Below are 14,272 nucleotides of genomic sequence, written 5' to 3'. Positions count from 1 at the left end.
TCTTCTGAAAACAGGACTCAGACTCCAAACAATACACGTGTCTGTGGAATACACTCTCTTTGCCTGGGTTACGTGTGCTGCACACAAGTGTGTGCTGGATATGTGTTTATTTTTACACAGCCTTCTGGCTCTGTGTGAATTTTTCTCTCCCTAGTAGTGTTTGCCCTTTGCTGTTTGTTTTTAATTTTTTGAGCATTTTGAATAGATCTTTAAAACTTCGAGTTTATTTCTAATGCACGTTCTGTTTAAGAGATTTAAATTTAATACTTTGACCTTGCTGTTGCTCAAAAAACCAGAGTTTGTTATCCTAAACCAAACAATCTTACAGGAGTGTGGTGTGATGTAATATTTTACTATAGTACACATTTTGTTAATAGTGAGGAACATGAAAATATATGTCAGCTGCTTGCAGGAAGAGAGGTAGAGGAACACATGTTTTAAGGTGTAAAATGATCATATATAAAAAGACCAAATCATGTAGTAACTTTGAAGTTTTAAATTATTTAAGCTGATGAGACGCTGATGTCTCACTGAAAACATGAATGCAAATTTCTCTTCAGTTATACCCCCTGAAAAAATAGGGTATGGCTTGCCATCAAGACCAGATGCCTGACATCCAGAGCAATTTAAAAGGCAAATTTAGCTCGTGTTGAGAACCAGAATGTGAAGTTTGGGTTACATGAAGCTGACTCTTCCTGCTCTGGTATGAATTAATTTCAGCCATGCAGAATTAACAATTTCAGCCCTCTAATTTCTGCCTGCAATCACCTTTGACACCGCTCCATTGGAAAAACCTTGGGATCCCATATTTTTATAAGCAGAATTCCGGGGGGGTGAGGCTGAGCCTGCTCCCCGTGCTCAGGCAGCAGCCACACGTGGTGAGCACATGTGTGAGCAGGAGCAGGGAAGGTCCCAGGTTCACATGCTGGTGTCAGGCTGAAAGAACTGGCTGCCAAATTGTTCCTTCTGCAGAGTGTCTGCCTTACCCCACCATGCTGATTTATTTGTTTTAGAGGAGTGTTCTGTGCTGTTCTGTTCTGCTGGGGAAGGCCCTGAGAAATCACAGCTGTGCTCTGCCCCTCATTGCTGATTTAACTGGAAAGAGAAAATCCTATTCCAGTTCTGTGCTTCAAGCTTGTCACTGGTGAAATCTGCATGGAAGTTAATGGTTTGTACATCCTTCCTTTTTCAAGCTCGATGTAACTCCAAGATTAAATGCCCTGGGTGAATTCCTCGGTGGGAATTCTCTTTCAGTTAAAGGATGCTCACCTGGTGAGCAGGATTCAGACCTCTCTGCAATATTTAGCTCCTGTTCAGCACTCACTGCCATCTCTGCCTCTTCCAGGGACTCCCTTCCAGCAGGGACATAAACAGTAATCACAGTGTGCAGGAGTTAATGAGCACCCATTGGTGTCAGAGAAGTTGGAAGAATTCATAAGACAAATCAGGCAATGGAGTCTCTGGGAATAATGACTTCCCTTGTGTTTCTTTACAAATTAAAATGATGGTGATTTAATATTTTTTTTTTTCTTCCCATGGGTTGCTTTGCCCTTGACACACAAGACTAGTTACTGGAAGGCACAGTGACTGTGCCTGCACTTCTGCCTGTGTAAACTGAATAACCAGCTCCCATTTGTGTCTCTTGTAAACCTGGTTGTGTGCTTCTGTTTCAGCCACGCAGGGAATGATGACAGAAATGCTATTTTCTGTAGTAGGAAGTGGAGTGAGTTTACATTTAAAGTTAGCACGGGATTTTTGTCAGGGCAGTGAGTAATTCTGCCCCCAGAACTGCTGGAAAGGTCTTCTAGAAATGGAAAACAAAAGATGGGACAGAATGTTGAAAGGAAGAGAAATTTAACCCATTTCAGGTCATAGCAGAGGCTGTTTGATCTAATCCCAGGCTAGAGCTGATGATGAGCAAAGTTTCAGATTAGACTGGCAAGGACAACTATTAAGAAAAATAAGAAAAGAAAATAGGAACTTCCATTTAAATCTCCGTAATGAATTCCTATTCTAAACTAGAAGCCAGCACACATCATCCTTTCTCTGCTGAGAAATTTTTTATATTCATTTCTGTTCATAATGGTTTGGGAAAAGAAAAGAGAAGAAAGAAAAAAAAAAGGTTTTCATTATTCATGTGAAAAATGAACTCATTTGCTCACATGCTTAGTGCTGGGGTTAATTATATTATGAAAAAGCACAGTTTGTAAGGAACTGGCTTATTACAATAGGAATGCCCTGAAATTTAAGCTGCCTAATTTGTCAGCTTGCTCAGACCCCATGCTATTGTAACACTCAGCCTGTTTGTGGATTTAGCAGCAACTTCTGGGCTTGGGGCTCTGGTCCTGCACTGGGGCAGATTTGACAAATTCTGTTCTGGGGGTTCCCCTGTGCTCATCACCTGCAGTCCTGGCATCAGGGACTGCACCCTTGGCATCAGGGACTGCTTTGGAGCAGGGAGAGCTGCCCTGGTGTGGATTGAAGTACCAAAAATTGGATGTGGAGTGCTTCAGGTGTCCCTTTCCCACAGTGTTGCAGTAAACACAAGGACACTCCTGGGTTTGAGACATTTATTCTGCAAAAGGAGACATTCTCTTGCTCAGATTGATGAGTTCTTCTGAGGACAGAGTAAAGACAGGGACAAAGGTGGAATAAACACTTACTTTATTCTACACTTACAGCAGGACTTTTCTTTGTTGTCTTTTCTGCAGCTAGAAGCTAAAGCTGTGATTTGTGTCCTTTCCCTGAGTGTTTGGAAGCTGATTTCCAGATAAGCTGTTCTTGCAGCTCTTGGTTCCCTGTTCCTGCATCCTGCTGGCTCGAGCTCATCCTGTCACACTCCTGCTGTCACAAACTCAGATTGCTGCTGTACACAGATTTTCTGGTAATATTACAGCAGAGCTTCTCAACACCCCACGTTGCACGTGTATGCCACCACTAAATGGTAGAATCTGACCCATCCTTACAGGTTTTACCTGGAACAAGCACTTATTTCTGTTTGAAATTGTTCATTCACCTTTCATCCTGGGGAGCCTCGAAGGCATCACCAACATGCACATCTATCTTTATCTCTGGTTTTGTTATTGCTGTGTTGGATCATTGCCGTGCTCTTCATCAGACCTGACATCATAAATCCCCTAAAAGTGCAGGTTGAGCAGAGTACACAAAGTGCTGCCTTTGCTTCCTTGCTGTTCCTTTTTTTGATGCCAGTGCTGTGGTCTCTGAGCTTGTGTTTGGTCCTGAAGATGTTGGCACTGGCTAACCCAGGGGTACCTGCAGGTTATTCACACTTTTATATAACACTGGCTGTCACTCCCCAACTGCCCTGGCATGAAAACCTCCATCCATTTACATAGCCTTGATTTTTTTCTTTTGTTCTCATGGAGATCTGTAAAAATTACTGTAAATGCTAAGCTTTCAGAAATGACCCAGCACATTAGGTTTTTTCCTACATCCTTTTCAATTCAGTTCTGCTGACCTGATTTATAGATGTTTACAGGAAGCTGGAGAAAGGGCAGAAGTTCATGTAAATTTTCTTGAGATCAAGAAAGGAGAGTTGGGGATAATAGAAAATATTAGCAAAGAGTCAGCCTTAGTTCATTTCCAAGTGGTTTACTGACTTCCTCCTCCAGGAAAGCAGAAGGCAGCAGGGTGCAAGGATGTCTGGAGTTCAAGGTGCATTTTGTGAACTTTCCTTTGGGCACCAGGACTTGGCTTGGCTGGAGTCAACTGTGGGGCTTATGCTTGGGGTTTAGCACTCAAAACACCAATCCAGTTGCTAAGAGTCCTGAAGCCTCACTGATAGTCATTGCCTTGGAAATTGTGTTTGAAGAGTGTTTACCTGCCTGCAAAAATACCAAGGGCTTACATTGTGGAATCAGACTTGGAAAGTTCAAAGCCTTTCTGTGTTTGTGTGTGTGCATAACCAGCACTTGTCGGTGCTGGAAGTCAGGTACACTGCAAAGAGACTGCATTTCTAGGGCAAAAGCACTTGTAGACAAAAGCAAGGGCTTTTAAGGATGTCACTGCAGAGCCCTGAATTCTTTCTAAAAGGGTTCCATTTTGTGGCATAAAAAGTCAAAGCAGAAAGAAACTCATCTCGGCAGAGCTCTGATGGGAAGGTGCCGTACAGCCAGCCAGGCTTTCTTTTATGTTTTGCTCATAACCATCATAGCAGGGAAAGGCAAACACTTGTCTAATTTGATAAAATATCTTTAATTGCAGCAGCAGTACTTGAGGTTTGGGCTGGCTGCATCAGCTCTGTTTGTAATCACAGCTCCAGCCGCACTCCACAATCAGCACCGATTGATGCCAATTAGCATCCGCTAGGCTGGTGTTGCTTTATTCAGATCTTCTGGGGTGTTTGGCTGCATTATTCATACCTTGCCTGGGAAAACACAGTTTAAAAATGAGCACCATTACAAGGTTTCATTGTACTGTGATAGACCTTCTCCCAACTCCACCTCTCAGTTTAGTTCTAGTTAGTGAAGAGAGGAAAAACTTCAGGCATCATCTAGGTCCTGCATTTCACTTCTAGGAAATAACTCCTGCTTGAATTTTAAAGAGATCAAAATAAATCAAAGCTGGTGTTTTTTCATGTAACAGTTTGGTTTTGGAAGTTGTTGTTGCAAAATATTGTCAATGTGCAGGACATTAGGAATAAAAGTGAAGAAAAAAGAAATTTTAAAGTGAGCAGGCATGTACATGGTTATGGAGGACTGCCATGACCAGGGACGGGGATTTTAACAGGACTTTTAAGTGCCAGTTTCAGAACAGAGTGTGATCTGTGGTGTAGGAGAGCTTGGGGTGGAAGGGGCCATCTCTGTACCTGCAGCAGGTACAGAGTGTTCTCTGAAGTGGCACAGCATGGGCTGCAGGTCCAGTCTGACACAGCAGGTTCTGCCAGCATCCTGGGCTTTAAGAGCTTGTGGTTTCACCTATTTATACTTTGAGCCTGCTTTTTTCCCCTAAAGGATTTTATTCTGACTTCAAAGGAGTTGTTCTTAATGCGAGCAAGTGCAAATGATTGATGAATGTGTTTGTTTTATTTTCTTCGGATGATGATTTTAATAAGGAGAAATGAATGCTGGCTAAGTATGTTTAACAAGGAGCTTTGTTTGCTTTTGGTTCTGTATCTAAGTTGAATTAAATGAAATTTTTTAGTGCCACAGTAAGAAAAGAAAGCAAACCATGGCAGAGCCCCACATCCCTGGGGAGCAGGGACCACTCAGTACGTGATGGATGCTCTCCACATATGGGAATGTGACATGGGGATAAAGAGGAATGAGTGCACCAGTAATTTCTTTAATTAAAAAAAAAATAAATTAATGGAAAAAGGAGGTGATAACTTGTGGAAGCACAAGGACCACAGCTGCCAGCAGAGAGGGTGGCAGTGATGGGTGTTAGCTGGGAGGTGACGCTCCAGCAGCCTGTGCCAAACTCTCCGACAAGTTTGCTCCACTAATCAGGCGCTTGTTAATAACGGCTCAGATTTACGATACTTCATAACAGCCCAAGAAGAAATATTCATCCTGGTATTGACTTTGTGGGGGAAGAAAACCTAATAAAGCATTGAGAGTGCTTAATCAATAGCCGGGCAGGGCTGTGCTGACTATCAGAACGAGCAGCTTTGTTTGCTATTCAGGCGGATAATTTATGGTTAGTGCTGGAAGTGATGTATGTAATTTATGTTTTAGAGACAATTACTGCTCAAAGACAACTGCTGCAAAGCTTTTTGCAGGAAACCAAGAAAAAGACAAATGCAGTCTTTTGGGGTGTGAGTGTTGTGCCTGGCAGCCTGTGCGGTGTGGTTGTTCATTACATTATATTTATGTGTAATGTTGATATATGTGCATGTGTGCTCGTGTGAGCTGTGTTGCATTGCAGCAGTGAGTGGCCTTTAAAGTTCAAATCAACTTTCTCAGGTTTCAGGATTTTTGAGACATATGGTTTTGGTTGCAGACCATCCAAGCTGTAATTAAAGGGAAAAATAAAAAAACCAGTGTGTAAAACTTAAGGAGGTACTTAATTTTTGGATCTTTGGAATTTTTTAAAAGTTCATTCAAATTATTTAAATCAATTTATGAGAACTTGTCAAATGGGCATTGTGATTTGCAGACACTTTCCTATAATTCCTCCTCATAAAAGAAAATTGTAAGATTTTTGCAGTTCTACACTTTTGTATGCCAGGCACTCAGATATATTAAAGTCCAGGTACAGGAGCATTTCAGGTGCACATGATAAACTATATTTAGACTTTGATCTGAACCATTATGATGGTTTGGTTTGGTTTATTTTGCCCAAGAGCATTTCTGTTTTCTGAGTTAGGAATTTACATCTCTCAGTTGCTATGAAAGTCAATATAAGCTGCCAGTGCCTGTTGAGAGAGGAATCAAACTGCTTTCTTAACATTTAACATTTAGATCCCTGAAATCAGCCCACCTTCATCACAGTCTTCAGGAGAAGGTCCCAAGTGTTATTAATGAAATAATAGCACTTTGTCTTCCCTCTAAATAAATATGTTGTGTTTGCTGTGACCCCTGATTGAAGCAGGCTGTGTTACCCTAACGCTTTTAAACTAATCAAAATCACCTCCTCACTCCGTGCTGGTGGGCTTTGTTCAGGCAGGATTGCAATAACAATGGGAATGATTTTACAGATTTTGTTCCACTTCAGTGATTTATTACAAGTCCAGGGAGCCCTGACACGCGCTGGAGTCAGCGGCTCACGGGTCAGAGCACGGGTTAGCCCCAGAGCTGGGCACCCAAATGGCAACTTGGCATGTGGCTGCCTTAAATGAGTAAAGTTGCTGCTCATATACAGCTGATAAATACAGAAAATGGGCTTTAAATACTGGGTGGCAGTTATGAGATTCCTTTTGTTATCTAAAAAATTTATATTAATGAATATGGCATAAACTTGTTGTATGGGGAAAATAAAAATACCTTAACCTGGAGGCAGCGAGTTAACTGCTGTGTTCCACTGATCTAAACACACAGACTGATGCCAAAATTAGATGGTGTTTCACTCCATGGCTTTCCTGCTGCAGAGCTGAGCCCCTGCTCTGTGCAGGTGATTTCTGCTTCCCCAGCTCTGAGCTCAGGGCAGGTTTAATCCCTCACTGGATTTTAGAGATGCTGAACTGAGCTCCAGGTGGAGACCCTGCAGAGCTGCAGCCCTCACCAACAGCTCAGTGGAGAGGAGACTTCTGCCCCAATGCCAATATGTATTTCTACTTTTCACACTGATTTTTCTTCATCTGCTTCCTACTTTTGAGAGCTAGTGATGGAGCAGGTTGCTGCTGTTAGATTTCAAACTGGAATTTCCAATGAAAACCGCTTAGTCCAGTGTCTGTTTTTACATAAAGCCTTCATTTATTTGTAGGAAATCTGAAATCACGTACATTTTCATAAAAGCTTGGTGAAGGGTTGTTTTCTCTGGAGCTGAGGATGTGTGACATTTTCAGATGGAATAGCAATAAGAAGAGAGAAGTGAAGGGATTGGAATTGTCCTCTATTTAGCATGTAGCTCCTAGGCAGGGTTAATTGGGCAAAGGTGGTCTGCTTCACGAGAAAAAGTTATGTTCCCTTCCATATCAAATATTAAATAAGATTTTTGGAGAAAAGACACCTTTTCACATAGTTCTGTTCTGTAATAGCACGAATGCAAGGAGTGTGGAACATGGGCACATGTCAACAATCCACATTTTAACATGCTACTGAATTTAAAATATATTGTGGAATATTTTCTCCCCTCACATGTAGGCTAGACAGATCATATATAAAGTTCATATCAAGTTAATCTAGATGCAAGGTGTTTTCAGTTATTTTTCCCATGGCAAGATTGAAGGCTCACATCTAGTATGTCCCATGGATAATGTTTTTGTGTTGCAATATTGGCTCTATAAATAAACGTGAAACATTGCAGTAGCAAACATCACATTTTTGTTGTTTTTTTTTTGAATTGCCTACAGCATGTCATTACAGATGGATTGATAGGCTTGATAACATTGAACTTTTGTCAGACCTAACGTGGCAGACTTGTTACGTGTCAGAAATTTTCTGTCATTTTTCTCACTATTCAAAAGGCAAAATATATTTGCAACCTTGAGTGACATTGAATATGGAAAGCAAACAGAAATTTATCATTTGACAGAATTGTTTTTGTTGAGTTTATTTTAACTTTCCTTTTTCATTTTTAAATTTTTTTTTCCTTTTCAGTGGCAAAGCTGTAATCAGATTTTTAAATCCTGACTACTCTGTTTTAGGAATGTGGAACAGCTGATTGTGGCTTGTAAAAGCTCTATGACCCAGCCTTTTACAAATGTAAAACACATTCTTTATTACTTCACATTCAGATCATTTATTTTTGTGCTTCTTTGGACTGAGGCAACATCTGACCTTTATTATGGAGTTGCAGCAAACATCTTGGCAGGGAGCAGGCAGTGGGGAAGGTCTGGAACAGGAGACAGGACAGCAAAGGATGCAGATGCTTAGAGAGCAAATTTTCATAGCATTAGGGCTAAAACTGGTGAGACTTATTCCTACTCACTGTATTCCTTCAAAAGTGATTGCTCTCTAATAAAGCTGTACCAAAAAATCTTTTTTTGATGTCTTAATTCAGAAATTAAATCATGGTTTATTATATAATGGTTAGCTTTAAATAAGGTGTTTGTTTTAAAGACACATGGAGATGGAAAGTCAGAAGAACAGAAGAAGTGGTGGGTTTCTGGTGTAAAAAGCAACAAAGAAATGCATGAAAGCACTTAATCAAAAGATGAAAACAAATATTAAGGCAGAGACAAGGAAATCCTGGACAGAGCATTAAGAAGGTAGGGTTAGAAGGAGGAAATGAGGTTTTCAGTCATACAGCACCAACAGCTGGACCACAGAATTTTATGCTGAACAAGGAAGGAAAAGAATTTTTAATTGCTAACAGGAACACTCTGCAATCAAAGGAGAAACTTCCTATATATTAGCATGCAACAGCACTGCATACTTCTGAATGGATTATACCCTGGTGAAATCAAGGGGATAATGATGAGCTCCTCAGCTAGAAAGGTTTTGTTCCAATATTTTGGTTCAAAATACAGACACTGGTGCTAATAAACCAGGCTGTATATCCTAGACCACCTCACCCAGACAATATTTCATGCAAGGAGGCCACGTAGCATTGTGGGCACTAAAGAATAAAGCGATTCTTCCCTTAATTTTGTTTAAAAAAATTAATAAAAAGAGCAAGGAGATTTTTTATTAGTTTTCAATCCTACTAGCATAAATAGAAGTGGAAGCTGTGGAGCTGGGTTATCATGTGGCTCAGTCATGTTTATCCCCACAAGGTGCGTGTGAGCTGGGGGAGCGAATCCCGCGGAAGGGGCGCGTGCGACGCCGAGCGCTCGCGTGCCTCCCCCCAGAGCTGGGAGGAACACGTCCAAAATCTGTCTCCTGTCATATGTTCTCCCTGCTTCTTGCCGAGGAGAAGCGAGCAGACGCATGTTCTTATTTTGGTGCCGTTTGTTTTTGGAGGGGAGGGAAGGGGGGGAGTGTTTTTCTCAAGGAGAAGTTTCTGTTTCAATCGCGTTCGCGTGAAATCGAGAAGAGCCTCGTTGGCTTCACGCGGGTTAGGATTGGGTTTGTTGTGTAGCTCTGAGATAAATGAATTTTATTTTATTTCTTTATAGTCTGCCAGTGTTTTCCAGTATCGCTGAGGACAAAGAAATTATCATTTTGTTGTTCATTGCATTGAATCCAAAGCTGAGATGGTTTTAGTGGGTTTGTGCCTCTTCAGCTACACTTAGCAAAGGTTGGCGTTTCAGGATACACTTTTCTTTTTGCTTTTTAATAGTCTGAAACCGCCTCAAAAATTTCTTTTAACCTGTGGCTTGTAGCCAGGATCAGAAATGAAGCAGTCAAGTGAAGCTTGAGCTCATCAAAGGACTAACAAACCTTGGTAAATCTTAGTCTTTAACACAGAAAGGTTGCAGTTGAAAGGCTCTCATCTCTCTTGCATGAATGTGAAATTCCTTTTTTTTTTTTTTAAATAATTAAATTTTTTTTTAAAAGCTTCATTTCCCCCTTGGGAACAAGGAGTGCCACTAATACAAAGTCACTCCTTGTTGTTTTTGCAGTCATGATGATTCTTATCTTCTCCTGCTTAATCCTCCTCCTCCTCCTGACTTTCCTGCTGTCTCACCTGCAAGCAATGTGAGCTCCCTCCCAGTGCCAAAGGCGTCAGATCTGTCACCTGCACCCTCAGCCCTGGATCTGCCACCAAGGCAGATCAAGACATTTGCCCAAATATTGAAGCCAAGCTCCCCCCTAGACCATTATTCTCACACAGGTCCATCCCTGCTTGTCCTTGCACTGCTGGACTGGGGATGTGTGGGGCATGAACATCTCAAAGTGATGAGAAGGAATTTCCCAAGTTCAGTGTGCAAGGAATCAGTGCAGTGAATATCTGCTGGGCTTGTTACATTTGCCATCCCCTTTGAACAAATTTTTTATTTTGGAAGTCACCTCCATATAATCTGTTGTCTTTGCTCCTGCTCAGCAGAGCAGCACTGCTGCCCTGATGATTTCTAACATATTTCTTTGGAATTTCTTATGTAGGGTATTTAAGTAGATATGTAAGTGAATGTCTTTGCTATTGATTTTTTTCTCTGCCACTGGCTGTCTATTTACTTATTTATTTATTTATTTTTATTTCCTTCTTTAATGTTCTTCATTTGTAATGTGTAAAGTTCTATTTTGCATGCAGGAAAACACCAGCTCACAAGGTGAATGAGTCAGGTGTGTAGATAACAGCACCTGACAGAAAGCAGGACCATAATTGATTTAAAATCCTACCATCTTTCAGAGGTTTTCTCATCTCTGCCACTGCTTCTAGAAGCAAGCTAATACCCAAGTGAGGAAATGACTGTATAGAAGTTGTTCCAGAGGTGGAAGTTGGGTAGAGCCAGCAGCCAGAGCCAGGTGGGCTCTGCACTCACCTTGGGCAGAAGGGGAGGAGGAAAATCCCACCCTTGCAACTCTTACAATCACAGAATCATTTAGGTTGAAAAGCCTTTTAAGACCATTGAGTCCAACCATTAACCCAGCAGTGCCAAGCCCACCACTAAGCCATGTCCCCAAGTGTCACATCCACTAAAGGTTGGGCTCGAGGACCTTAGGGGTGTTTCCCAGCTGTAATAATTCTATGGTATCTTTCTTTTAAATCCCTCTAGGGATGGTGACTCCACCACTTCCCTGGGCACCCCATTCCAGTGCTTGGCAATGCTTTCAGTGAAGAAATGTTTTGTGATATCCAATCTAAACCTCCCCTGGCACCACCTGGTTGGGCGGAGAGGCTCAGCAGCAGAGCTGGGAGCGCTGCTCCTGGGGTTGTTTCAGGGTCCTGAGCTGTTTATCTCAGAAACTTCCTCATTTTTTAAGCCAGACACGACTGCCCTCAGATCTTCAGGTGCTGTGCCCACTCTTCATGGTTGCTTGTGCTTTCTCCTGGCAGATGTCAACGAGTGCAGCACGGAGAACGGGGGCTGCCAGGAGCGCTGCTGCAACACCATCGGCAGCTACCACTGCAAGTGTCCAGCTGGCCACAGGCTGGGGGAAGATGGAAAATCCTGTGAAGGTAATGCTTTGTGCTATTTGTGCTTTCACTGCCATTAAGGAATCAGCACACTTAGGATGGGGAAGGAAACGTGGCTTTTATGTGGAGCCAGCTGAAGAGTGTGTGCTCAGAGTTGTCGAGAGTGCAGGTCTTCTCGTGCCTGGATTATGAAGATGTAACTGTAAGAACACTTCAAAGGGTTGGGGTTTTGTTTTATTTTGTTGAAAAAAATGTTATCACTTAACCTGGATTGGCTGTGCCATGTTCTGATTATGGGATTTCCGTCATCAGTTTAAAAACTTGAAGAAAGTGTATATGCTTGGTAATATTTCGTCTGTCTCTAAAGCAAAATGGTTCTTATCAGAAAATACACATACATTTTCACATTTCAATCACAATTCCACAGCTAGAGATTAACTGAATAAAAAAGGATTTAAAACCACATGCTATGTAAACCCATTTGTCTTTTTCCTAAGGGAAATTTAAGTCTAGTTAGTGCATGATAGGGTATAATTCATTCTTATGCAAAAACTTATGTTAAACACATAATGAATTATGGTCAGACTTCCTAAAGGTGCACTGGCAAACAGAGTGGCTGTAAACAAGCCCAGGTGATGTGCTGACCTGCAGTCACTCTGTTTTGTGCACCATCAGTGCTGCAGAAGGTCGGGTGTTAGGTACCCAGGGTGTGCTGTACTGCAGCCCAGAGCATTTCCTTCTTCCTGAGCCCTCCCCTGACACAGCTGCAGGGATGTGCTGCCACATGGCCTGGTGTGCTCTGCTGTGTGTCTGGATTGCACCTCCCTTGCCTTTCAGTGCTGCACTAAATGCATCAGAACTGATTTTTTTTTAATCTCAGGGCACCTTTTCATGAACTGCATTATAATCTTTTCACAAGAAATTGTGTTCTCTGGCTTTACCCATTGCACAGTATCTCAAAAATTCCTTTCTTCCAAGATTTCATTTTACCATTGTCCAACTTATTCTTAAGGTTTGCATAAAGCACTGAATTTCTTGCCTGTGGTCATATGATTTATCCTAACTTTATAATTTATTTGGCTGAGCTCCTTTTTTCTCTAAAAGATGATGGAATTATTTTCTATGGCAACCTATCAGTTGAGATCCACGTTGACAGTGTAAATAAGCTGTAGATGGTTATTTTATTTTGATTGAAGTATTTCATTATGGTCCTCCATATTTTCATTTTGGCCTTTGCAGAGCTCAACCCAGGAATGTCATTTATGATTCACAGATCTCTGCTACTTCACCTCTCTTACCTCTTGTGGGGACTGACTGGCAATATGCCCATGAGCCAGTGCACAGGTCTGTGCTTTGATGACTGCTTACTGCTTTCAGTGCATAAAAGTGTCCCAACCCCAAGGTTTTTGAAAGCAGGACTCTTGCTCATCATAAACTTTAGCATGCAAGGGTCATTTTTCCTTTAGACTTGTTGTATTTTAATAAGTAATTAAAATTAGTGTTCCTTCTGCACAATTCTTACAATACACCTTAAATTCTACCATTTGGACAGTCTTTAAAAATTCCAACAGAGATTAAGGTATTTGATTTTTTTACTATATTTTATCTGAGCAGGAATTGCAGGGGAATATACTATTAGCTGTTTTGAAGCCATTTTAAAAAAATCTTCAGGCAAAAATGGAAAAAAAAGGAACTGGAAACAGAGTGAATGTGGTGGTGTCACTAAATACACCTGAACTTTTGCAGAGGTGACAATGACCGAGGGAATTTGGCTGTGCTGACCTGCAAGGAGGCCAATTCCAGCCAAGTTCTGGCCATCAGGTGCTACAATATGAGTAACTTAGTGGTTGGTCACTACTTGAGGGAAAACTGAGCTCCCAAACAAAACTGTGAGTGCTGCTGTGAGGTCCTCCAGGGGTTTTATTGATGCCTCTGCATTGCTCAAAGGAGTAATTTTTGCAAATAGGTGTAAAACAGCTCCTCACTCAGGTTAACCAGTGGTTTTGGAGGAATAAAGTTTATTGTTCTGGGTTGTTCCATTCTTTCTGTCTTTATAGCATCATTGTGCTTTATGTTACCCCTTAGTCTAAACTCAGGCATTAAATAGATGTGCACTATTGTTCTGCTCCCATTATTTGTCTCATGGTTGGTTTTATTTCACTGGTGCCTGCAATGATCGATCAGTGTACGGGGTTTTTTATAAGCCAAGGTACAAATAAGGTGTATTGTTAGAAAAGCAGCATGGAAGTAGCACAGACTTTATTCAGCGAGTCATTATTGCTGGAAAGATTGATTGTATTTTTCAGAAACAAAATAGAGCATCCTTCTGACAAAAGAGAAAGATGTCAGGAAAGAATTGTTGGGTTTTTAAAAATACTTTTTTAGCCATTTGTAGCTGTTTAATGCTAAGGAAGGGAAAGTGGATAAAAATTCACTAACCAACAATGTACTGAAGTGCACTGCTGTTTTGATCAAGCATTGCTGGGGGTTTGTGAGCAAGTTTTTTTGGAGACCCAAAGGCCTAATTTCACAGCTTGAATGAGCTGACAGTGCTAAACATCTCCCCCTTCTAGGGTGTCAGAGGTGTGTGCAAAACACAAGGCTCCATGAATATGCACAAGACAACAGCATAAAATAGGTGAGATAATCTTAAAATAGTTGTTGCCATCAGCTTTGATTAAACCTTCTC

General features: G+C 41.3%; 1 protein-coding gene across 7 annotated transcripts in view; it reads left to right on the top strand.

The window, feature by feature from the left end:
- LOC117000611 (multiple epidermal growth factor-like domains protein 6) overlaps nt 1–14,272 on the top strand; it is a 208,289-nt gene that overhangs the window by 89,628 nt on the left and 104,389 nt on the right. For all 7 annotated transcript variants that reach the window (XR_004418828.1, XM_033068388.1, XM_042779597.1 and 4 more), the window contains exon 5: nt 11,503–11,625. Coding sequence is in view for 6 of the 7 variants with exons in the window: in XM_033068388.1 (XP_032924279.1) it covers nt 11,503–11,625 (123 nt within the window). In the remaining variant the exon portion in view is untranslated. The remainder of the gene's footprint in view (nt 1–11,502; nt 11,626–14,272) is intronic.

This window comes from Catharus ustulatus, chromosome 10, assembly GCF_009819885.2.
Source record: "Catharus ustulatus isolate bCatUst1 chromosome 10, bCatUst1.pri.v2, whole genome shotgun sequence".
In the NCBI taxonomy this organism is placed as follows: Eukaryota; Metazoa; Chordata; class Aves; order Passeriformes; family Turdidae; genus Catharus; species Catharus ustulatus.
The sequence above is the reverse complement of the archived record's forward strand: the minus strand, read 5'-3'. Positions and strand labels throughout refer to the sequence as shown.